This window comes from Scyliorhinus torazame, chromosome 9 (genome assembly GCF_047496885.1).
Source record: "Scyliorhinus torazame isolate Kashiwa2021f chromosome 9, sScyTor2.1, whole genome shotgun sequence".
In the NCBI taxonomy this organism is placed as follows: Eukaryota; Metazoa; Chordata; class Chondrichthyes; order Carcharhiniformes; family Scyliorhinidae; genus Scyliorhinus; species Scyliorhinus torazame.
In genome coordinates, this window is record NC_092715.1 from 155427963 (window position 1) to 155454632 (window position 26670).

The 26670-nt window shown below is 45.9% G+C and overlaps 1 protein-coding gene across 3 annotated transcripts in view; it reads right to left on the minus strand.

Annotated features, from left to right (window-relative positions):
* LOC140429532 (transducin-like enhancer protein 1) overlaps positions 1-26670 on the minus strand; it is a 145435-nt gene that overhangs the window by 48683 nt on the left and 70082 nt on the right. For all 3 annotated transcript variants that reach the window (XM_072516652.1, XM_072516651.1, XM_072516650.1), the window contains 2 exons: positions 3402-3521; positions 1693-1746 (listed from right to left, as the gene is read on the minus strand). In XM_072516652.1, the coding sequence (XP_072372753.1) occupies positions 1693-1746; positions 3402-3521 (174 nt within the window). The remainder of the gene's footprint in view (positions 1-1692; positions 1747-3401; positions 3522-26670) is intronic.

Genomic DNA, 26670 nt, shown 5'->3' on the forward strand with positions numbered 1-26670 from the left:
GACACACCCCATGATGTGCATCTGGCAAGCTGGAGGCACACAAATGAATACAGCCCCCAGGTTGAAGGGGGTCATGCAGATCACTTAGAGTGAATTGCCAGGGGGGGGGGGGGGAATTCCATGACGGGAGGGGTGGAATATCTGTGGTCGGTGGGGATGGTGCATTTCAATTTTTATTCAGTTATATCAGGGTGTCCTTTAAAAATGTCGCCTTGGTCATTTAAAACCACAAGTTGTTGGTGGGGCAGGCTCTACGACCATGATGCAGTGGGACCCACCCATTTCCTTTTGTGACAAAGGGTTTAAAAAGACAATAGCAAAACCTGGCAGTGCTGTTGGCAGTCTACCCTCCGTTTTTCCCACCCAAGAATGGGCAAATGGTGGCACCATAGTTAGCACTGCTGCCTTACAGGGACTCGGGCTCAATTTCGGCCTTGGGTGACTGGCTGTGTGGTGTTTACACTCCATCCCAGCATAGCAAAATGGGAGACGAGACATTGAAATGGCTTCTGGAAGATGTATGGACCGGCATATATTTTACCATGATATATATGACAATAGATGGGGAAGTCATTCGACAGCACAACATCACGTTAAAATCAATACATTTACACGAACATGGAAAAACAAAACCATGAAAAAGACTTCACCAGAACTCCAACATTAGCGGTTAAAACAAATGATTATGTGGAGAAGTTCCAAGGTTTGGCCCCTGTGCTGAATAATTTGCTGATCTCAGCAAGGAGGCAATTAGCTTCAGTGCCTGGAACAAAATGTGGGGGTAAATATCAGTCAGGGTTTCTGCTCATGTTACTATTAAGTGCTGAATAGTGCTTGTGGGTAGAGATCAATTGAAAATAGAATCAAGCTCAGCTGCAATGTCCTTTGTAATCAAATATGGTCAAGAACTCCTCGGTTAGACTTCTATTCATGGACTACAGTTCCACCTTCAACATCATAATTCCAACCAAACTCATCAAAACTCCAAAACCTAGGACTTGGCTCCTCCCACTGCAAGTGGATCCTCGACTTCCTGACCCACAGACCACAATCAGTAATGATAAACAACGACACCTCCTCCATGATAGTCCTCGATATCAGGGCCCCACACACCCCTTCTATACTCCCTACACACACATAACTGTGTGGCAAAATGTGCCTCCAACTATATCTACAAGTTTGCTGATGAGTAATACTACACTCCGTATGCTTCACCCAATATCTATGTCTATGTATTTACATTGTGTATTTATCATCTGTTCTATGTTTCATGTATGGAATGATCTGCCTGGACTGTACGCAGAACAATAAATCTAAATATCAAAAAGGGCAGTGATAAATAGGCGGTTTCCTGAGGAAAACTAGTCTCAAAACATCTGTTCAAGTGACAATAAATCAAATCCAATCCAATAACTTTCCAAAAATCTGAAGTCTGGGAATTTGGGCTTCCAGTACTCATGGAACCATTGTTCAACACAAATAAGCATATTTAAAAAGATGGAAAGAGGGAAAGGGCTATTATGTTGCATGAAAATAATGTAATATGCTTATTGTTTTGTATTAAATTTCATTGTCCTTTATTTTAAGGGAAATTCTACGTAACATTTCAACACAAAAATATTTAAACATTGCAGCAAGGTGATTAATTTTAGTATTGAATAGTATGATACGCAAAATTAAAGAAATACAAACCTCATTAGAAACATCCACTACTAAATTGTCATCACTTTTATCTCCATCACTGTCCTTTAAAACAAGATAAATATTTTCAGATATACTTAAAAACAAGGAATAATGGCTTGATCAACCAAGTGGCAACAGCGTGCATTCATCAGATACAAAGTGAACCTTTTAACTCAAGACTACAGGCAGTTACTAAGTGGACGGAGGTTAGAAAATAGCAGGCAAATTTTAATATGAGTAGGTGCTCAAGATTGGGTGTGGATGGGTGCAGTGGTTAGCACTGCTGCCTCAAGGCTTTGAGAACCCGGGTTCGATCCCTGCTCTGGGTTGTTCGTGTGGAGTTTGCACATTCTCTGCATGTCCGCGTGGGTCCTAACCCCGCAACCCAAAGATGTGCAGGGTAGGTGGATTGGCCACATTAAATTGTCCCTTAATTGGGAAAGAAAAGAATTGTGTACTTTCAATTTATTTTTAAAAAGATTGGGGCCGGGATTCTCCCCTATCCGGCGGGGCGTGGGGTCCTGGCGGGATGGTGTGGTGTGAACCACGCCGGCGTCGGGCCGCCCCAAAGGTGCGGATTTCTCCGCACCTTTAGGAGCCAAGCCTTCACCATGAGGGGCTAGGCGCGCGCTGGAGTGGTGGGCGCGCCGCCGACCGGCAGGAAAGACCTTGGCACCACGCCAGCCGGGGCCGAAAGGACTTCGCCGGGCGGCGGACGTCCTCGCATGCGCGGAAGCGTCAGCGGCTGCTGACGTCATCCCCGCGCATGCGGCCGGGGGAGGGTCGGAGAATCCCGCCCTGGGTGTGGATAGAATTAAATAGGGGATACTTCTGAGCTGTAGGAACCTGCCCACTTCTGGACTTACTTTGATGAAATTGGCAGCCTCTGTTTTAACATATTCTGCAGGTTATAAAGTGTATTGCTGGTTTTCCCAAATGGGAAACCTAGCAACTGATGCGTGGGGAGAAGGCAAGCACCTTCACAGCACTGTTTGTGAGCCAGAAATAGGTGTGCTTCCTCTTAGCCTCCATTCATGTTAATATTCAGGCCAGTGTATTTTCAGCCCTCAATTCTTTTGGCTCTTTTCTCTCCTCCTCCCCCTTACTCAGCCCAAATTGTTTCTCCCGCAAAAATGTTTGCCGACGCAATTGCGCTTTTGCTCATCACTAATGATATTCTAAGTGCGTGTCCCCCATGCACATACAACATTTCAACAAAAAAAAAAATTAAACAGGGAGAAGCAGTTACCACTGCCATGGAGGTCAGTAACCAAAGTCTTTGAGATAACTGATTAAAAAATCCAGAAAGGGAGACGAGGGAAAATTTACTTTTTGAACAGAGCAAGTTGCTATGACCCAGAATGCGCTACCTGAAAAAGGTTGTTGTAACAGATTCAATAGAAACTTCTGAAACAAAATTGAATATAGAGTTGTGAGGAAGAGAAGGTGAGTGGGACTAATTCAATAGCTATTTCGAAAGACATGATGGGCCGAATGTTTGATACATAATTATACGATTCTAGGAAATTAGCAGACAAACTAACTGAGCAAATTTCTCACATTTAGTATTTATATGGTGTTTAATTTTTCATTTAATTTCTGGATATTATATAGACTATTAGTGAGCTTTCACCCTTGTCGATGTACTAACAAAAAGCTACTTTCTGCACTTGAAGGCAAGCCTGCATGTTTCTCAAGCCTAGACTGCATGCACTTACATAGTGGCTCATGGAATCCTTATCATCAACCTTCCTCTTTTTCACATCATTAGAATAATCAGGCCCATTCCTGCGCTTATCTGTGCCTCGCAGACCATCGGGTACCAACAGGGAATTGCTCTGTGAAGACATAACAGCTGCGTTCAAAAGAACATTCCTTTCAATTTCCCTGTACAATCCTATGAATGCTCATGATACTGAAAACAAAGATATTATAAATACAGTATTTACTGAGTATTCAGTGCCCATAGCAATTTATTAATTGAAGGTAAAGATGGATATTTGCTTAAAAATAAATAGACTTATTGTCATGCTCCCACTGAAGCTTCAAGCCTACATTTTAAATGTTTAACCTGCAGAATACACTGCTGACAAAATACTCATGGGCAACAAGCATTTAACATTACCCATTAATTAAGATTTCACTACCGAGCCCATAAAGTCTGATAGCTTGTTTACAGAAGCTCCTTGCCAAACACCAACTATTTAGGGGATTTTTTATTTAAATCTGCAGTTATATTGCCACTTTTCCACTTCATAATAATGCAAATGTGGCGGTACAAGTCGAGAGTCAGATGACTAATTAAGGTAGATGTGATAGTCCCCGCAGTGGGATTTCAAATCACACTACCAATTTGCAGGTGTACAGCAAGGCATTGGATTAACATACATAATGATGTAATGACATCAGTTCCAGAAGAACCAAGTCTAAGTGGCAATATAACCCCAATCTTATGTGATTTGTGCACATGTAAAAAATAAACTGATTCTCAGATTTGTACATTCAATAACAATTGCAGCCAAAATCTATTCCCTCCAAAAAAATTAGCTGTTCATTTAATGGTCTGATCTTTACTCAAAGTCCTGCAGCCTTCCATCCGCGAAGTGGCTCCCTGAGTTTATGCAACTGGATTAAATGGGGTTCTTTTGTCCTGGCAGCAGACCCAAAAATAGGGTTTATTAGTCAGTATACTCCAGAATAAATGAGCCAAGTTGAGCTCTGTCAGCACCAGGTGCTGCAGTTCACCATTCAGCCCAAGTTAAAAAATATCTAAAGCCAATTTGGAGAAAACAAAGAAGGTAAAGAGGAATGTTTGTGATAAGAACAATGCACAATTTTAACTTCCGTTTGTATGTTTTTTAAAATTAAAACAATGCATATCCACCATCATTTTACATCTAACTGCTGGCTTACATATTGCAATTTCAATGGTTACACGGTGCAATTTAACATGCCCAGTTCTCATCTACATTCCATGCAACAGTGAGCCATTTAAAGAACTGGGTTTGGATTAGCATATCCAAGGGAGCAATTGTTCAGTGATGTGTTAACGGTGTGAGCAATGTAGAATAAAATGTGTGAAAAACAGCCTAAATGCTCAGATAACTCCTGTTTTGAAAAATTAAAACAAGAGAATGTCGACTCACCTGACATTCACACACTGTTTGGAATGCACTGAGCTCTCCCCCTTTTTCTCTCTATTTTATTGAGTCAGTAAATAATAGAAATATTTCACTCATTAGCTAAAAGGACAAGGTTCTCACTGGAGTGTGATAAAGCTAGCTAAGTGCCAGACTCACAAAAATAAATAAAAGCTTTCCTTTAACATATAAAGCCACCAGTGTAATTTTCTAGCACAGCTAAAGATGATATAGAGTTACAAGCACAAGACACAACAAGATTGCTCAATACCTCAAGCTTCATTCTGTCAACTTCAAAAATCCTCTGCCTACTTCAGCGACTGCTTCTCCAAGGCTAATACTAAGCTGTCTTTTATTGACGGTCAGTCAAGCTAAAGAACAGCCAGAGGTCTCACGTAAATTGTACAAGAACCAAATGAAATTTAATTCAGTGTAACCTCCTGTGTAACCTTTACTACTGGTTTGCAGCCAAAAGGCACAGCCTTCTGGAATCCTGACAACACTTAAATTTAATTTCCAATGGGCAATCTTCCTTATTGCGCATCTAAAATGTAAACTGGACAACCACTAATAACATTAGTCGTGAACTTCAACAACCCTCACCGACCCTCCACCCCCCCCCCCTCCCCCCCCCCCTCCCCCACCCCTCCTGCCAAGCCCACCCCACCCCATTCACACACAAAAAAGGACAATTCATTTGAAGTTTTACAATGCAAATGCAAGCCCTTATACATTTTGTGGAGTATACAGAGGATAATTGATGCCTGGGGGCAATTACGTTGTACTAATCTAATGGAGAGGTTTAGACGATGCCCTGAACCACAAGATTGAAGCTTCAGTGGTTTTGAACTGTCAGCTGAATCCAATGATTAGATTGCTGCTTTGAAATCATTCCAGGGTTTTTATTAAAAAAATTACAGGGAGGTTTTGTTCAGTTTTTGTGTTGACAGCATCTAACTTGGTTGGCAGATGTTGACTGCCAATACATTCAACCTCACTGAAGCCTGATGACGCTCACTGAAAGATTAACAACTGTGACAATACTGCAAGTATAGTGCAGAATAACATGCTAATGAGAACTGGCAAGTTCTGTGGCCAGTTATTATAATTTACCAACTGGAGCTGAAACAGATCTGCGGTAAGAAACTCCAGACAGAAATTCTAGACCATCTGAGGGGCATTGGAAGAGGAGCTGCTGTGGGCTAAATGCACATTACAATTATCTTCACCCCCATTAATTGATCTACCCCCTCCATTCCCAATGTACTAGTCCCTAAACCTTAAAAAAAAGTAGGGAAATAATTAATCTAGTACAATAATTAGAGCACGCTTTTGATGCTACGCACAAATTCACCTTTGAACCATTTTTGGTTATAAAAGGTTTATTAAGTGCTCTGGCATTTTATTGCACATTGCAGCTTAGTACTTTCTAAAGGCTGCTTTAGGCCTATTTTGTTAATGTAACAACTTTGACCTTAGGATTAACAAGATTTAAAGCCCAGTTTATAAAATTCCCTGCAGTCTATCAAAATCATGCAGCTGTGGCAGGTTTTGGCTGCAACATACACTCAATCTTCAAGACCAGACATCTTCTCATTTCATGCTAGGTCATAGTATTTTGGGGTAGGCCAAGCAATGATCCGAAGGCATTAATTTCATTCGTAATGTCAAATAGGCATAACTTCAAAACCATCACATAGCTCAGTGTCATTGAGCAAAGCACTTCATAAAAACGGGGCCTCATTCTATATTGTTAATAACCTGACCAAAGTGCTTAACTTGTTTTATTACTGAAAAGATAGCCATGTTGCCAAAGCTTTTCACCTTGCACTCATCAGGATAAATGCAAGAATGACAAATTTTATTCAGGATAAACGCAAGAATTACATATTTTAAATAATTACAGCCATTAATACCATAGGAGAAAAGGGTGCTGATTGGTTGGCAAGTCGACTCTGATTGGCCGAGGCATTGCCATGGAGAAAGCAACAGGGAACAATAGGTTCCCCATGTTTCTGGGCAATTATAAAAAGGTGCAAAGCCTGAACATATTTATTCTGTTTGCAGAAATTGGATCCCTGCATATAGCTGTATATCGCTTCAGAGAAACATAAATTAATTACCTTACAAGCTTGACTTATTATGTTGAATTGGCTGTGTAGCTATTAGCGCAATCAGGATTATCCAGCAAGTGCTGTCCAATTGCAAATTGTATTTAACAGTAGACATTTTGTTTTCGGTTGACAAAATCTCCCGTGGAAAGTAAACATGAAATAAAATTGTGTTCATGTGCAGCTTTCCCTCTCCTTAGATACAGAAAGATAAAACTTTATTTATTGAGATCGCTTCAGCAGATCTGCATACAGTAGCACCAGTTGAACCTCACTTTATAGTCAAACCCATTTGCTGTTCTCTCAACTTCATGGAGCTCTCAACCAACAGCTGGGGCTTGCCACAAAATACAACATTTTCATTAGTTAATCTGCAAGTGATAAATGTAGACCAAGGAGTACAAATTTGATTAAGTTTTAATACAGTGAATTATTTTAAGATTGATACAATCATTCATCTGTAGATCTGTTTATGATGTCATTATAAATAGTGAACTGCAGGGCTGTGTGAGATTACCAAGTGGGATGAATTAGTTCAATTCTTCAGCTGAGAATGCCCTGCGACATTCTCAGCAACCTTAAAGTCAACCAAAAAGAAAGATTTTCATGCCATAAATTTGTGTTGGTTTCAAATATGCCTGGAATTAACATGTTCTGTTCCACACAGTTCCAAGGTTGAAGGGTTGACTTGAAACTAAAGTGAAGCAAACTATTAAATTTAGTTCAACTAAAACCTGCAATAAAATACAGCATCCTTCATTGTTCCATGCAATGAATTTTCACAATACTTGTATTTTTAAACAACTTATCTCCTGGACACTGGATCACTGTATCAATATTGGACAATAATATTGTTACAGGTAGTTTTGCTAATGGTGGTGGCCATTAATTAGATTTACAGTTCCATGTGTAGATTTTAAAATCTTTAATGTCGCCGGGTGCTGGAAGCGCGAGGTGATAATGAAACATTAAATGAAATTAGGCATCTGGGACATGAGCGAAGGGGACAATAAAATGTTTGTCACCTTAGTCACGAGAGATAGAACGAGAGCTCACTGTTCAAAAGCAACAACCTTACATCTTTCAATGCACTTCAATAGTGAGACAGATCGCGAGATGCCATTTTTGTGAAGGTAAGAGTAACAGCACGTCTAGGACAGCACCTTACGGATGTTTGAGTTCCAATGTGCATACAAGTGGCTGCACCATTTTTGCATAAATAATGACGAGTGACAACAGCCTCACTTTTAGTTTGACAGCAAATTGCGCGCTGATAAATAGCATAGCCAATACTGGTCTTGATATATAGGCTAATTTTCTAACTTTTCCAACATACAACAATGATTGCATCAGACATGATCTAACTGAATATAAAACACTAACCAAGGCAACGCTGAATGGAGCAGTGCCCATGTGAACTGTAACGAGATAAGCACTCCACTTTACTGTAAATTAGAATCAGCAAACTAGAAATGGCCTTGTAAATCCCTCTGCTATTTCATATATTTCACATGGCTACTTGCAGCAATTGATTCCAGGCACAATTCTATGATTCTTATCTTACTCCTTCTGCATTGCCTTTTGGGAGAGGTTTCATTTAGTCCCCTCATTCTCAAATGGTGGCCCTTTGTTTGAAGGACACAAATCAAAATTAGAATTGGTTTTGCTTTTCACCTCTTACATAACCATGGACTATGATCATATAAAGTTAGCAAGACATAAATATCAAAAATGAATCCAAAAATTCAGTCCTGAGGTATGCCATCTAAAGTACCAAATAAATTAAATATGCAACTTCTAAAGTGCAACATTTTGAACTTTCAGAATCACAGAATAATACATTGCGGAAGAAGCCCTTCAGCCCATCGAGTCTGCACCGACACATGAAAAACACCTGACTTGTCTACCTAATCCCGTTTGCCAGCACTTGGCCCATAGCCTTGAATGTTATGATGTGTCGAGTACTCATCCAGGTATTTTTTTTAAAGGATGTGAGGCGACCACTCGCTCCAATTTTAATTTTGTCTCCATGGCTTCCTGGGTTGAATTCGCCATTTCACAATCTGGAAACGCAAATCAGGCAGAAAATTGCGCAAAACTGAGAAATCAAAATCACCTATTCCAATGCCATGCTCCGGTCCCTTGCTGGCAGCGATATCCCACACTGGCAGACATAGGCAAAACCGTAATTTGTATGGAATTTAAATCTCTTTAGCAGCTTGGACACAGTATGCTCAATCCTTCCGCGATACTCCACTCCTCTTAGGTGGACTCCTCGCAGGTGCGAATTAGGGCAAGTATTCACGGGGCCCCAAGTATTGACAAGAGGTTGCGGAGGGGAGGTGGGAGGCTAAAAAAACTCTGAAAAAGCCTCATAATTGTCAGACTTGATGGGGACTGGCTGTCCGGGCTGGGGGCAGTAGCAGGGAGCTTGGGGTGCCCCCCTCAGGATCGGGGTGGTATGGCTGAGGTGCTGCCCATCAGGTGTTGACATGCCTCAGAAGTGCTGCCCCATTTTAAGCTGACTGCCTCTGCCACCAGCTCCCAGATGGTGTTCAGGAGGGCAGGCTCGAGTCTGCGGCCCATTCTGGGGAAGAGGGTGTCCCTCCTCTCTTCACTGGCACGGAGCTGTATGTCGACCGTGGTCTCTTAAACCCGTCTTCTGTGAGCCAAATTGGTGACTGCAGGGAGTGTATGGCAAGTGGAATGCTTAAAAACTGCTCCAGCTGCCAAGCTCTTTAGCGCTAACACTGGCCCCAGTGGTTAGAACGCCCATTGAGCCAGGAATTGCTTTGAATTCATGTCATTAGGGTGCTGATGCATTAGCAGGTCCCGACTCCCTTTCCGAATAGCGCCCCCAACAGGAACGCGAATTGCACATTTTCAGTCTCGGCGTCAACACTTAGGGTGAGATCCACCAGCCGGGTTGCGCCCTCACTTGAACGCAGTGCAGCCGGTGAATGCCGGGAAAGCCCACTCGCAGGTTTCTCAGAAGTCTTCACACCTCGCTGGATTCACCCAAGTCCCATGAGGTGTCCGAGTCAGGATCCCTCCCACAAGGTGCTAAACCAAACGGTGCATACCAAAGCAGGTTTAAACGGACTTTGATGAATTTACCCAGAATCCATTGGCATCGCGGGATCCACCGGCCTCCCAGCGAGGAACGGTATCCAGGGAGTCCCCTGGGCCATCGGAGACCCCTGGATGGTCAGGGCCAGTGCAAGGTTTCTCCCAGGCCCTCCCCCTTGGAACGAAGGCACCTTGGCACTGCCACCCTGGCAATGGCAAGAGGCCCGTATGGTACTGCCAAGCTGGCAGAACTGCCCAGGTGGCACTGCCAAGGGTCCAGGTACGAGGGAGGCAATGCCCATGAAGAGGGTGGAGGAGGGTTTGAAGGGTGGGGGTGGGACCGGTGGGGGTCCCAGAAGGGAGTGCTGTAAGGGGTGTGTAAAGGGGGCCCCCAGGGACACCCATGAGTGTAAGGGGTGACACTGCCCATGTGTGGAAGGTGTAGGGCCAAGCTCACTGAGAGATCGGGGTACCCTTTCAAAATGACGGCTCGATCTCGGAGTTCAGCTCCCCAGTGCTGAAAATAATTCAAGTGTGGGTTAAACTGGTGAGAAACACCCCAGGGCCCAAAAAAGTGACTAAGGCTGCAATTCTATGGCCTTGTTATGCTCTCGCTCAAGCGAAACGAGGCCGGTGAATAGAGGAGATGCCAAAATCGAGAACCGCGCCAGGTACCAAACGGCTTGCGATGCAACCGGCCCACTCCCTTAGGCGAAATCGGTATCTCACCGTAGCGTGGCGAGAAACCAATCGTCACCACCTAAGCCTCATTTCCAGAGAATTAATGGGAGTCACCCCATATCCAATGGCCTCCTGTAATTCATCGGCCTCCCCAGCAAGTGGTCACGCAAGCGCCGATTAGTACTCCTTTTGAAAAACGTGAACCTGCCGGAATGGCTTCTGTGGGGAGCCGAGTAGCCATCTTTACTCACAAAGAGCCGGGGGCGCTGTGCTCGGCGGGGGTTGGGGGACCCTCCACAGGGCTGGGCTGCCATAGGAGGGTGGGGGAAGAGGCACTGGAGGGGCAACAGGGGGGGAACCGCTCACGGCACCACCATGCCAGGCCCTGGGTTTTGTTTACCTGTTCAGGGGGTAACCCTTGTCCCTGCCTGTCTGCCCCACCGACCACCCATAACCTCCACAGACTGCCAAGGCAGCAGGCCATGCGGCTGAAGGCCATCGCTAATAGGGAATTGGCAATCATGGTTAAGTGAGCACTTCATACATCCCAAGTGGATTCCCGTGGGTAGGTGGGCCATGTAGCATGTGGGAGTCATTGCCTAGTATCCTCACACACATGGTCACTACCCACACACATGGGCACTACCCCACCCCACCCCCCAAGTGACGACACCCCACTATGGGATCCCTGGGGGGGGACCCCTCTTCAGGCCCCTCCACAGCATCCCCTCCCTTCCAGGACCCCCACCCGTCACCCCCCAACTTCCCTGAGGCCCCAATGTATCTGCCCTGCACAACCCCATCCTTCAAACCACGTCCACCTCCTTTCGTGGGCATGGACCCCCTCTGGTCCTGACCCTTGGCAGTGCCACCCTGCACCCTTGTACTGGCACCCAGGCAGTGCTCCAGCCAGCTTGACAGTGCCATCCGGGCACCTTGGCAGTGCTAGGTGGCAGTGCCAAGGTGCCATGAGGGCAGTGCCAAGGTGTCCACGTTCTAGGGAGAGGGTCAAGGGGCCATACTGCACTGACCCTGACCACCAAGGAGCATCCCAAGGCCTGGGAAACCCCCCTGGTTGCTGTTCGGCCTGGTCCACATTCTTGTGGAACAGCACTGACCGGCGCCTGGCTGCAGCCTCCCTGTGGAGGCTGGAGAATCGAGGGAGGTGAGTGTATCCCGGGTAGGTATGCCGTCAGTAGGTTTACAACCTACTTTGCGAGTGTCATTTGGTAACGTCCCTTTTGAACGGAGTTCCGAATCCGACAGGTGCGGAGGCTGCCAGGAAGCCCGAGAGCGGCCTCTCCTGGGTTTCTCCGGCCGTGTTGTGCTCTCGCTTGAGCACAATATGGCCAGAGAATTGTGCCCCAAGTGTCATTTGTGGCGAGGTTTCCTGGAAGTTATCCGGCCAGTTTCCCACCGCTATCCAATCACACTTAACGTGCAATCCAACGGCCACACTGCGCCTGAAAAGCAGCGCACCATGACGCAGCGTGGCAAAAAGGCCAGGAGACCCCGCTCCTGGGATCTATTCAGCTCGCAACACCTCGCGAGATCCAATGCGATTTCGTGAGACGTTGCAATGTAAATCCCACCCATTCTGGGCAGGATCAGGTTTTGGCAAATCTGCATATTAGAGCGAGACAGCTAGTCTCACTCTAATCTGCAAATTCCCGAGGTATCTTGCGGAACGGCGCTCGTGGGGGCCTCCCAGAGGATTGGAGGCCTCCAGCTGCATGACCTTTGATCAGGAACGTGCCCTGGCACTACTGCCAGGCACTGGCAGTGCCACTTGGGTGCCAGCCTGGCCCTGCCCGACTGCGAGAGCTGAAAAACACGTGGCTCAATGAGCTCGCTATGGGACTTTGCTCCCATTTACTTGAATCGACCTCTTAGTAACCTTTTTGGGCCATTGGGGGTTTCCCTGGGCACCCTCCTTCTTCAGGCCCACCCATACCCCCTTGTAAGCTCCCTTTCTAGGCCCTCCCACCCTTCAAACCCCCCAGAAGCCCCTTCTTACCTGCCCTCAACCCCCCACCCGTTATACCTCCCCAACCTCCTTTAATGGGCATGGCCCCGCTCAGGCCCTGACCTGTGGCAGTGCCACCCTGGTAACCGGGCCACCCTTACACTGTTCCCGTCGGCTTTGCAGTGCCACCAAATCACATTGGCAGTGCCAGGGTGGCAATGCCAAGGTGCCCTCATTACAGGTGGAGGGCCAGAGAGCCATCTCGCATTTTTCCTGACCACCCTGGGGCCTACGATAAACCGAGAGCCTCCCGGGTGTTGTTCTATCTAGTCCATGTTTGTGTGCACCAGCACGGAACGGTGCCCGGCTGTGACCGCCCTGAGGAGGCCAGCAGATCCAGGAGGCTGCTAGATCCCGGGTGAGCTCACTCAAGTAGGTTTAAAACCTACTTAAGCGAGCGTGGCTTGGTCACACCTACTGTGGCTGGGATCCTGATCTCGACGCCTCACGAGATCTGGTAAGGCATGCTGGCTGTCAGGAAGCCCTTGGAAAGCTTCATCCAGCATCTACCAACCATGCCTCGCTCCCATTCGGGCGCAATGCAGCCGGTAGCTCGCACTCTTAGTCTCCCCAATGAAGAATCCTACCCTCTTCTCTCTTCAAAGCTCAAAACTTACCCTGTACTACTAAATATTATTCCTATCTATGTGAACTCAGAATATAAATGGCAAGGTATTGCAAACCAAAGTTCCAATCGCAGTCTTGACTCAATATTTAATACTCCATTTACTAGAAAAGCTGACCTTGCCTCAAAGTTAAGAAACTACTGAGAAAGGTGAATTAAAATTCCATAATTTGCCTGCCGAGTGCAGCAGAGAACACTGGGCCATCAGGTTGGCTCTGGCTATCGTAACTTCTTTCCTGGTTAAGTGCATGCAAATGTGCACGTTCTGAGGGACTGCTTTATACTGGAACTTACCCGCAAGGCAAACAGGAAAGATTACATCACAATAGAACATGGTTATATCATGGAGCTACTTGAGTCGCACAACTGAATATAAAATATAGCTTTTTAAAGACACATGTGGGCAAATACATTGCGCGCCTTTTGCACTATATTTTGATATCAGCTCAAGGCAATTGAAAAAATAATTCAGAGTGGGACTCAGCTGGTCTGGAAGTTCCTTGCAGACAATGTGACAATGGTATGACCTAGTCCATCCCACTGACTGATAAGGGCAAAAAGGGGGGGGGGGATATAAAGACTTTCATCTGCTCTGCAATGTTGAAAGAAAAAGCAATTTAGAGAACAAGAGACATCAACCTACTATAAATCACTTAAGTTCATTTGTGCACAAGAGCGGATGAAGATTACTTCATTATTTAGCAACGTGTCAAGATAATTTGTTGTGTAATGCAGGCAGGAGACTTTCCCTCAAGCACTGATACATGTTGCATTAACAGAAACAAAATAAATTTTAAAGTTTACATAATGCAATTCCTTAAAAGTAGCTCAATGTTCCCATTACTAAATTAGCCAAGCAAACCAAACACATAATTTTTCTAACGATTACTTAAAAAGCATTTTAATACTTAACATACCATTACTTCCTGTCATTGTGAACTGTGTGGTTTGAAGCCTACATAATGGCTAATCTGGACCCTCAAGCTGACTTTCTTGCCAACAGAATTCAAAAGAAAAGCCTCAAGTGGCAAACGCAAATCATCGTTTGAAAAGAAAACCCAATCGTGCATCACAAGCAAGATGGCAGGCTCCCTAATGTGAATATAATGTCTCTTATTCAGATATGTTTCCTCAGCTGCCACACCAATCCTCCTGGGACCAATACTTTCCAGGCTGTAAGAAATAAAGGAAGCATGTCTGAAAAACAGACTTGATGCCCATGACAACTCATTTATCCTCACTAGCCTAACCCAAGCATAATGTGGTTAATGCACGAATAAGCTCAGTGTTGATAAATAACTTGGTGTGCTGCACATTTAAACAATTAGATAGTCATTAAGCTCCAAATAATATTATGTGATAATTCTATGCTGCACCTGGTGCAAATTATGACATTTTAATTCACCTACATACTCATTATGATACGCTTTATGCATGTGTGGCTAACTGCATCTTAATGAAAGAAACAGAATATGGGAAAGAACAGAATATGTTCAAGCGTTAAAAGGATGTAATTTTCAAAGATGATCTTGATACACATGAGGAGAGCAATTAGGACAGCACAAAACAAGCTCAGGATTTTCACTGGCAGATCATGGGACACATTACAGTATGAAGCTGTGAAAGTTGGTCAGAATTTTTAAAAAGTAGCTTCTGTAAAATGTCATGGGTAATTTGCCATACAAGCAGAAAGCAAAAAGAACACAAACCAAGGCAAACTAAATTTCCTTCAGCATGCAGAGAACCTAAACTAAGTCCCACTATATATATTTTTGAAATGGACTATCCACTGGTAGAAAAGTGATTCACGCCATCAAGAGGCACTGGGTTAAACTTAATTCAGGCCATTTTTCAAGAACAAATGTTTGGCACATTCTGATTACCTGGGTGCAATTAAGGCCCCACATTGATCAGTGTGTCTCATTTGAATGGAATGGGTGAGCGACTAGAACTACGCGCACTTTGAAGTAGCAGCTGGCATAATTGGAAAAGGGTGGAAGTGGGAGTGTGTGCTAGTCACTATTAGATATTTTGCTTCGAGACACCTGCAAACCAAGATTTTTCAAAATGGCAGGAAGCAGAGCAGAAATCCATTTGCCCCGGATTTGGTATGTTGGAAGGGAGAAGGAAGACCTTGTTGCACTTAGCAGCAGGAATATCGCTAGGCAGGCTTTTGTAGTCAGAGTCTTAGTCCTTAGTCTATCAATGACCTTTCCCTCTGTTACAAAGTACAGAAGTCAGCAATTTGCTGATGATTGCAAAGTGTTCAGCTCCATTTTCAATTTTTCAGATAATGAAGCAGTCCATGTCTACATCCAGATTGCGACTAAGTGGAAAATAAAATTCCTGTGACATAAGATGGCAATGGCCATCTCCAACAAGATAGCCTAAGCACCTTTCTCTGAACTTCAATTACATTAATATTTCCATATCTTTCATCATAAAGATTTTGAATGCCTCTACTGACCAGAAACTTAACTGGACCTGCCACAAAAATACCTAGAGAATGTCAAAGGTCTAATCTTCTTAAAGACTCCATCAGGAGTGTGATGGGATACTATGCACTTGCCTGGGTGGGTGCAGCTGTAATAACATTCAAAGAAGTTTGACTCCATTCAAAACAAAGCAATCTATAGGATTGGCACCCCATTCAGTTCCTCCACCGTCAGTGCACAACTGCTGCACTGAATACAACCTACAGCAATGCGCCAAGACATCTTTCATCCACCTCTTCTACAATCCACCATCACTACCACCTAGAAGGACAAAGGCAGTGGGCACCATCACCCGGGAGCTGCCTGACAGGTCACGCACCATCCTGACTTCGAAATAAATTACTTCATCATTCCTGGGTCAAAATCACAGAACTGCCCACATAACAGAAATGAGGGAACTCTTGCACCACATGGACTGCAACAGTTCAAGAAGGAAGCTCACCACCATCCTCTCAAGGTCAATTAGGGATGAGCAATAAATGCTGGCCCAGTCAGCTCAGCCAATATCCCATGAAAAGCAGGCAAGCGTAGGTGGAGGATGAAGGTTTAACCACACCATATTCCCAAAGCCAGTTGGATGGGCATCATGTGCATGGCAGGAGAAAAGTTCCTGCAGAGGCTAAAGAATATGTCCCACAAGCTTTTGGTCATCTAATTGTCTTTCCCACTTCACTCAAATTTATTTCTCCATCTCAATGAGTGATAAAATGCTGCTGCTTTTAGTAGCCACTTACCGGTCATTATTTGTATTCATTCTTGGACAAAAGCATTACTGGCAAAGCCAGCACTTATTGCTCTTCTGAAATTGCTCTTGTGTTGGTGGTGGTGAGCCACTCTCTTGAACAACTGCAATGCCACGTGATATAGGTGCACCCAAAATGTTGCTCTGAATGGAATTCAGTATTTTGACCCAATGACAGATCGACAATATAGTTTCTCGTCAGGATTATGTGTGGTTTGGAGGGCAACTTGCAGTTGGTGGTGTTCCCATGTGCCTGGCGCCCCTGTCCTCCTAAGTGGTGGAAATCACAGGTTTGGAAGGTACTGTTGAAGGAGCCTTAGGTGTGTTGTTGCAGTGTACCTTATAGACGGTACACACTGCTGCCGCTGTGCACTGGCAGTGGAGGGAGTGAATGTTTAAGTTGGCGAAGGGATGTCTATCAAGCAGAATGTCCTTTCTTGAGATGCTGATGGACTTAAAGTCTTGTCGGAGCTGCATTAATCCAGGCAAGTGGATAATATTTTATCACAGCTCTGATTTGTGTTTTGTTGATGGGGGACAATTTGGGAAGTCAAAAGGTGAGTTACGCACCGTGGAGTTTCCAGCCATTCATCTGCTCTTCTTGTTATTACTTATATGACATGTCAAGTTTCTAATCAACAGTCAATAGGACGTTAGGGTTAACCCTTTTTCCTTTCAGTTCCACTATCTGAAAATATGCTGGAGAAGAGAAAGACTGTTAAGTCTCTTGAAGATGAAATGTCACTCAACTACAACTTAACCAGCACCAGCTCAGACACCATCACCCTGGGTGCTGCTTTTGGTAGAAGGGGATTCACAGGGAAATTTAGCATGCGCACAGTAACAAGATAAGGGAAAGAACGGCCTAGGAAGCAGCTCACTGGAGGGAGAGGACATTTTTCTAAAATGTTAAAACGATTAGCCAAAATGAAAAGATTGAAAGCTATATACAGAGATCTTTTAAGTACATTTGTCCAGCTGCTAGCGAGCTTGCACCATGTCCAGTAGCATTGTTTTCCAAGGCATCAACTATGGAAGAATTGGTCTGCTGCCCGAACACTGCAATGGGGGAAACAAAGATGGAACCTCTGCAGTCATAGTTTCCAGCAGCTCAGGCTGATCACCTTGGCTCTGGGTCTGGCATTTCCTCAAGATTGCAAAACATGAACAGAGGCTTCCAAACCATCAAATTGCTCCTGCATTCATTTTTGCAGTGCAGTGGGAATGCTGAGGCATAGCCCCATGAGAGGAGCATTTACTCCATGGAAGAGTCAACCTGGAGGCTTAAAAGAGCATGAGAGGGGGCGAAATTGAGAATGGGTGCAGAATTTACAGTGCAGAAGGAGGCCATTTGGCCCATCGAGTCTGCACCGGCACTTGGAAAGAACACTCCACTCTAAAAGGGCAATTTATCATGGCCAAGCCACCCAACCCGCACATCTTTGGACTGTGGGAGGAAACCCACACAGACACGGGGAGTAACGTGCAGACTCCGCACAGACAGTGGCCGAAGCTGGGAATCGAACCTGGGACCCTGGAGCTGAGACACAGAGCTAACCACTGTGCAGGGCAGGTGATGTTCTACTACTGCAGAATGTGAGAGTTGCTGGACACCAGTGTTATTCAGGGTAAACGCATCGGCAGTTAAATGTCAGGAGTTCAGCTCAGAGTCGAAGATTCAGCTGAGAGAATGAAATGAATCAGGGAGAGAGAAGTTTACCTGGACACTTTGTGCAGAAATGGTCACATCCCTGAAGGATCGGCAAATCTTTCGAATTGGCCACTGGTCATGGACAGGAGGGTGTAATGGTACATTAGGCAGGTAAGGGGGATTCAGCACATAGTGATGGAAGAGCCTTATGCTCCCGACTTTGGCCAACAGGTAAGAGGTGCTTTCTGCCTGTGTTGTTGTGGGGAAAATCTGTAAGATAGATAAGCAGACTGACCATGGCACCATGGTGAAGAATGTTATTCAAGTGGGGGTGGTGGGGAGTCAAGAAAATGTGGTGGAAGTGATAGGAGTGCGATAGGTCCTGTTCTCTATAGCCACAACTGGGAGTTCCTAAGGTTATGTTGCTTGCCCGGTGCAATGGTTAAACACGGCTCCTCATGGCTAGTGAAGCACTTGGAGCAGGAGGAGGAAAATCCAGTTGTTGTGGTCCATGTGGGGAACCCACAACATAGGATTGATATTCTGCGAACAGAATTTGATGAGTTAGTGTCCAAATTAAAATGCAGATCATAAAAGGTAATACTCTAAAAGGTAACGCATAAGGGGCAGCACGGTAGCATGGTGGATAGCACAATTGCTTCACAGCTCCAGGGTCCCAGGTTCGATTCCGGCTTGGGTCACTGTCTGTGCAGAGTCTGCACATCCTCCCAGTGTGTGCGTGGGTTTCCTCCGGGTGCTCCGGTTTCCTCCCACAGTCCAAAGATGTGCAGGTTAGGTGGATTGGCCATGATAAATTGCCCTTAGTGTCCAAAATTGCCCTTCGTGTTGGGTTGGGTTACTGGGATAGGGTGGAGGTGTTGACCTTGGGTAGGGTGCTCTTTCCAAGAGCCGGTGCAGACTCGATGGGCCGAATGGCCCCCTTCTGCACTGTAAATTCTATGATGATAGGATCAAGCAGATTAGAAAAATAAATACATCGCTCAAAAGAATAGTGTGGGAAGAAGCAGTTTTGATACAAGGAACACTGTCATCACTACCACAGGAAGAGTGATCTAATCTGACACTATAACAGGGTTGAGATGAGTATCCTGGCCAATCTTATAAGCAGGGCCAACGACAGGACTTCAAACTTCAGGGAGGGGGCTGGGAAAGACTTTGGGTGAAAAGAGATTTAAATATCCAAAGAGAGAGGTTGAAGCATCAAAAGGAGTATAGGAATGTGGGAAAGGAAGGGAGAGAGTAACAAAAATTGTTATATCAAGGAATAAGGTCAGTGCAGGGAATAGAAGTAAAAAAGAAATGAAGGAAACAAAGTAAAGAAAATGGCAAAGGCAGTGACCAAATATTTTGCATCTGACATCTGACTTCACAATAGAAGGCACAAATTTCATGCCTGAAATAGATGATAAACTAGGGGCTTAAAAGAATAGCTGGTTTAGCACAGGGCTAAAGAGCTGGCTTAAAAGCAGACCAAGGCAGGCCAGCAGCACGGTTCAATTCCTGTACCAGCTTCCCCAAACAGGCGCCGGAATGTGGCGATGAGGGGCTTTTCACAGTAACTTCATTTGAAGCCTACTTGTGACTATAAGTGATTTTTTAAATTAGGGAAATTAATGTCAACAGAAAAAATACTAGAGAAACTTAAGGGACCGAAATGCAATAAATCTCCAGGGTCTGATAGCTTCCACTTTAGGGGCTTAAAGGAGGAAGCTTCAGAGATGGTTGATGAATTGGCTGAGATTTTCCAGAATTCACTGGATTTGGGGTTGGCCTCACCAAATTGGAAGTTGGCAAATGTCACTCTGCTTTTCAAGATCGGACAGTAGGAGGAGACTATGTGACCCTTCGAGCCTGTTGGCCTAGTCATTGGGAAAATGCTAGAATCTATTATTAAGGAAGTGTTAACAGTGCACTTAGAAAAGCATAGTATGATTAGAACAAGTCAACATGGATATACTGAGTGGATGAGATGAGTGATAAGATGAGTGGTAAAGCAAAAAGGGCAGAGGATACCGGAAGTCTGCAGAAGGATTTGGATAGGTTAGGTGAATGGGCTAGGGTCTGGCAGATGGAATTCAATGTTGCCAAGTGTGAGGCTATCCATTTTGGGAGGAATAACAGCAGAATGGATTATTATTTAAACGGTAAGATGTTAAAACATGCTGCTGTGCAGAGGGACCTGGGTGTGCTGGTGCACGAGTCGCAAAAAGTTGGTGTGCAGGTGCAACAGGTGATTAAAAAGGCTAATCGAGTTATGTCTTTCATTGCTAGAGGGATGGAGTTCAAGACTAGTGAGGTTATGCTGCAATTGTATAGGGTGTTGGTGAGGCCGCATCTGGAGTATTGTGTTCAGTTTTGGTCTCCTTACCTAAGAAAGGACATATTGGCACTGGAGGGTGTGCAGAGGAGATTCACTAGGTTGATCCCAGAGTTGAGGGGATTAGATTATGACGAGAGGTTGAGTAGACTGGGACTGTACTCATTGGAGTTCAGAAGGATGCGGGGGGGGATCTTATTGAGACATATAAAATTATGAAGGGAATAGATAGGATAGATGCGGGCAGGTTGTTTCCACTGGTCGGGGAAAGCAGAACTAGGGGGCATAGCCTCAAAATAAAGGGAGGTAGATTTAGGACGGAGTGTAGGAGGAACTTCTTCACCCAAAGGGTTGTGAATCTCTGGAATTCCTTGCCCAGTGAAGCAGTTGAGGTTCCTTCTTTAAACGTTTTTAAGAAAAAGATAGATGCCTTTCTAAAGAATAAAGGGATTCGGGGATATGGTGTACGGGCCGGAGAGTGGAGCTGAGTCCACAAAGATCAGCCATGATCTCATTAAATGGCGGAGCAGGCTCGAGGGGCCAGATGGCCTACTCCTGTTCCTAGTTCTTATGTACTGAAGGAAAGTCCCGTTTAATAAATTTATTGGAGTTGTTTAAGGATGTAACTAGTAGAGGAAGATAAAGGGGAACTAGTAGGTATGATATACTTGGGACTTCCGAAAGGCTTTTGAGAACGTGTCACACAAAAGTTTAGTAGGCAAGGTAAGTATGCATGGAGCCAGATGTAACACATTAGCATGGACAGAGGATTGGTTAACAGAGTGGGCACAAAGTGGTGGCACAGTGGTTACCACTTCTGCCTCACAACGCCAGGGACCCGGATTCGCTTCCGACCTTGGTTAACCGTCTGTGTGGAGTTTGCAGATTCTTCCAGTGTCTGCATAGGTTTTCTCCAGGCGCTCCAGTTTCCTCCCGCAGTCCAAGATGTGCATGTTGGGTGGATTGGCCATGTTAAATTGCCCCTTAAGTGTCCAAAAGGTCTGATGCGGGATAAGGTGGGGGTGTGGGCCGAGGTAGGGTGCTCTTTCAGTGAGTCGTGCAGACTCGATGGGCTGAATGGACTCTTTCTGCATGGCCTCCTTCTGCACTGTAAGAATTCTAAAGTGAGACCTTTTCCCAAGTTGGCAGGCAGTGAATAGTGGGCCCTGTGCTGGGGACCACAGCTATTTACAATATATATTAATGACTTGGAAACAGCATGGTAGCACAGTGGTTAGCAGTTGTTTCACAGCTCCAGGGTCCCAGGTTAGATTCCTGGCTTGGATCGCTGTCTGTGGAGTTTACACTTCCGTGTCTGCATGGGTTTCCTCCAGGCGCTCCGGTTTCCTCCCGCAGTCCAAAGATATGCAGGTTAGGTGGATTTGCCATGTTAAATTGCCTTTTGTTTTCAAAAAAGGGATGGAGTTACTGGGTTACGGGAATAGGGTGGCAGCATGGCCTTAAGTTGGGTGCTCTTTCCAAAGGCCTCTGCAGACTTGATGGGCCAAATGGCCTCCTTCTGCACTATAATTTCTATTATACGAAGAGTTGGTAATGTATCTAAGTTTCCTGAAGATACCAAACAAGGTGGAAAGGTAACCTGTGGGGAGGATACAAAGATGCTGCAAAGAGAGAGAGGCAGGTTAGGTGATTGGGCAACAAGATGGCAGATGGATTACAATGTAGGGAACTGTGAAGTTATTCACTTTGGTGGAAAGAATAGAAAAGTTGATTCTTTTTTTAAAAAGGTGAGAAACTTGGTGTTAATGTTGAATGTACAAGGAACACAACATAATTAACATGTAGGTACAGCAAGCAATTAGGAAGGCCAAATGGCTTTTAGTGCCAAGGGCATTAGAGTATAGGAATAAAGAACTCTTGCTACAATTGTAGAGTTTCGGTGAGACCACATTTGGAGTAGTGTGTGCAGTTTAGGTCACCATATTTCAGAAAGTATATACTTGCATTAGAGGCGGAATAGCTAAATTGGTCCCTTGGATGAGAGAATTGTACTACATGAGAGGCTGAGTAAATTGGGACTACTTTTTCTGGGCGTTTGGAAGAATGAGAGGTGATCTCATTGAAATATACAAGATTCTGAAGGGACTTGATAGGGTGGACGCTAGAGTAAAGATGGTTTCCACTGGTCAGAGAATCTAAAATGTGGCGACATATCATTTAGGACTGAGAGGAGGGGAATTTACTGCATTCAAAAAGTTGAGAATCTTTGGAATTCTCTGCCCCAGAGGTTGTGAATGATCAGTCATTGAATACATTAAGGCTGGGAGACAGAGATTTGGGCAGGGATTCTCCGAAAATAGGGCTATGTCCTCAGGCCCGTCGGAAAACGGGCGCGAATCACTCCAGACTTTTTTCAAAAAGTCTGGAGTGATTCTCTCCGGTTTAAAGAGGGATAGCAGGGCGCAGGCGTTCGCCGATACAAGGCCCTGCACTTCCAGACGCGGATCCATGCATGAGCGCGGCGGCTCCTGCGCAACATGGCGGAGCCACACAGCAGGCCTGCGCGAAAGATAGGCCCTCCCCAGATCGAGTGTGCCCGCCGATCGGTAGCACCCGATCGCGGGCCTGGCTGTCGTGGAGGCTCCCCCCAGAGTTTGATCCCCCCCCCCCCCCCCTCCGGACGGCCAGAGTGGCCACGAGTCTGAGCTCCAGCTGGGTGGAAGCAGGTTGGAACCACGGCGGTGGAACTCAGCCCGTCGATCGCGGAGAAACGCTGCGGCGGCCTCTTTCAACAGCACCCGACCTGCGCCGCGGCGATTCTCCGGTCTGCGGAGAATCGTGTTCGGGCGTCACGGGTCTGAGACCCCACTCTCCGGCCCGCGCCGAGCGCGATTTCGGCACGGAGAATCCCAGTCTTGGTCTCTCAGGGAATCAGGAGATATGGTGAATGGTCAGGAAAGTGGAGTTGAAGCCCAAGTTCAGCCATAACTGTGTTGAATGGCGGAGCAGGCTTGAAGGGTCACATTCTACTTCTATTTCTTGTGGAGGAATATGGAATATTGTCCTCGTTAACATGCCTGATTCTCCCCCATCAGTTTTCCAGAGCCACGACTGCTAGACATCCAGGTGGGCCACAGCCCACACCAAGAGATTGCAGTCAGCAGCTGGATCCTCAACAGGCAGAATTGCTTGTAATAGCCAATCTCAAGTACCCACAGTGGAAACGATCTTTCACCTCCAGCTATTTTGAATTTAAATAAATTAATCAGCTAAGAAATTTGACAATGACGGCATGTTGCAGTAAATTGGTGGTGATGGGGCCAGTGCTGGTGACTCCACCCCCTCCCCCCCCACAACCATGTCCCTGTACCATCCGATGGGCAGCAGGCGGAACAGGTTGGCATCACTCCACCCTAAACATCCAGAAGACTGCTGGACCCATTCAGGCCTGATCGCTAGAGAGGACAGCTACCAAAAGGGACCCAGGTCGCAGGGCGAGATATACAGCAGGCCACCTCCACTTCTGATGCACCACCTGGGGAACCACCTTGACGGAGCATTAGGGCACCTAAGATTAGAAAGCTGCAGCACACAAGATAGCGTTAGGAGTTAGGGCACAATTTCAGTACATAGCAGTGTCACCATTAAATACCTGTTTACTGATGTTTTGAACTGCCTTGGTCCTCTATCTGAAGGATGTAAGGGAGGCTTGGGCTGGGCGCAGTTGAAGGGGGGGGTGGTGTGTTCGGCCAGTGATGTAGGATGCGGGGGAGGACGGCAGAGGCCTGAGCCTCCAGGACAGTCGGGGGTACCCCCAGAGGTAGCGGGTTGACCAGGCTAGAGATGTGGAAGGGCCATGTGGTATGGCCTACCTGGTGAGTGACCCTCACCGCTAACCACACCACTGTGCACCCACCCTCCCCTGCCGAAACACAGTCCACGCTTCCGTCTCTCCCGAATGTCTGTGGGCCACTGTGTTGGCATGGCCAGCACGCATGCAAGGATTATCCGGGCAGACAGTAGACACTGGAGTGGGAGTCATACTTCGTCAATCGATCCGGAGCACCAGAGCTCATTGCGGAGCGGATCATCCTCCAGCGCTTGGGCCAGCCCGGCCTATACTGCCAACCCAGGGCCAACACCTGGTGGTGAAGCTGAAGAGGGGTGGAGGTGCTGGGGTGGAGTGCAGGAAGGGGCAGAGGAGAGGGGGTGGGTGGCAAGACGGGACAGCTGAGTTGCCGGTGGTCAGGACCCCTAGTTGGCAAACCTGAAGGCGATCAGGTTGTCTCATGCGTGACGGCCCTAACGGGACCGATCCGATAGTTTCCAGCCTCGCTGCAATTCCGGCATAACTGGACGGAGAATCCCGCCCAGAAAGTATCAACCATGTGGTTGTACAGCGTGAGGGCATTTCGATGGAAGAGATAGAACAAACAAAGAAATGTACAGCACAGGAACAGGCCCTTCGGCCCTCCAAGCCCATGCCGACCATGCTGCCCAACTAAACTACAATCTTCTACACTTCCTGGGTCCGTATCCCTCTATTCCCATCCTATTCATGTATTTGTCAAGATGCCCCTTAAATGTCACTATCGTCCCTGCTTCCACCACCTCCTCCGGTAGCAAGTTCCAGGCACCCACTACCCTCTGTGTAAAAAACTTGCCTCGTACATCTACTCTAAACCTTGCCCCTCTCACCTTAAACCTATGCCCCCTAGTAATTGACCCCGCTACCCTGGGGAAAAGCCTCTGACTATCCACTCTGTCTATGCCCCTCATAATTTTGTCGACCTCTATCAGGTTGCCCCTCAACCTCCTTCGTTCCAATGAGAACAAACCGAGTTTGTTCAACCGCTCCTCATAGCTAATGCCCTCCATACCAGGCAACATTCTGGTAAATCTCTTCTGCACCCTCTCTAAAGCCTCCACATCCTTCTGGTAGTGTGGCGACCAGAATTGAACACTATACTCCAAGTGTGGCCTAACTCAGGTTCTATACAGCTGCAACATGACTTGCCAATTCTTATACTCAATGCCCCGGCCAATGAAGGCAAGCATTCCTTATGCCTTCTTGACTACCTTCTCCACCTGTGATGCCCCTTTCAGTGACCTGTGGACCTGTACTCCTAGATCTCTGACTTTCAATACTCGAGGGTTCTACCATTCACTGTATATTCCCTACCTGCATTAGACCTTCCAAAATGCATTACCTCACATTTGTCCGGATTAAACTCCATCTGCCATCTCTCCACCCAAGTCTCCAAACAATCTAAATCCTGCTGCAAAAATTGATAAATCTCTGGGCCCAGATGGACTACATCCTAGAGTTCTAAAGGAGATAGCTGAAGAAATAGTGGAGGCGTTAGTTATGATCTTTCAAAAGTCACTGGAGTCAGGGAAAGTCCCAGAGGATTGGAAAATGGCTGTTTTAACCCCCCCTGTTCAAGAAGGGAACAAGGAAAAAGATGGAAAATTATAGGCCAATTAGCCTAACCTCAGTTGTTGGCAAGATTCTAGAATCCATTGTTAAGGATGAGATTTCTAAATTCTTGGAAGTGCAGGGTCAGATTAGGACAAGTCAGCATGGATTTAGTAAGGGGAGGTCGTGCCTGACAAACCTGTTGAGAGTTCTTTGAACAGATAACAAATAGGTTAGACCAAGGAGAGCCAATGGATGTTATCTATCTTGACTTCCAAAAGGCCTTTGATAAGGTGCCTCACGGGAGACTGCGGAGTAAAATAACGGCCCATGGTATTCGAGGCAAGGTACTAACATGGATTGACGATTGGCTGTCAGGCAGAAAGCAGAGAGTTGGGATAAAAGGTTCTTTTTCGGAATGGCAACTGGTGCCGAGTGGTGTCCCGCAGGGTTCAGTGTTGGGGCCACACCTGTTCTCTTTATATATTAACGATCTAGATGACGGGACTGGGGGCATTCTGGCTAAGTTTGCCGATGATACAAAGATAGGTGGAGGGGCAGGTAGTATGGAGGAGGTGGGGAGGCTGCAGAAAGATTTAGACAATTTAGGAGAGTGGTCCAAGAAATGGCTGATGAAATTCAACGTGGGCAAGTGCGAGGTCTTGCACTTTGGAAAAAAGAATAGAGGCATGGACTATTTTCTAAACGGTGACAAAATTTACAATGCTG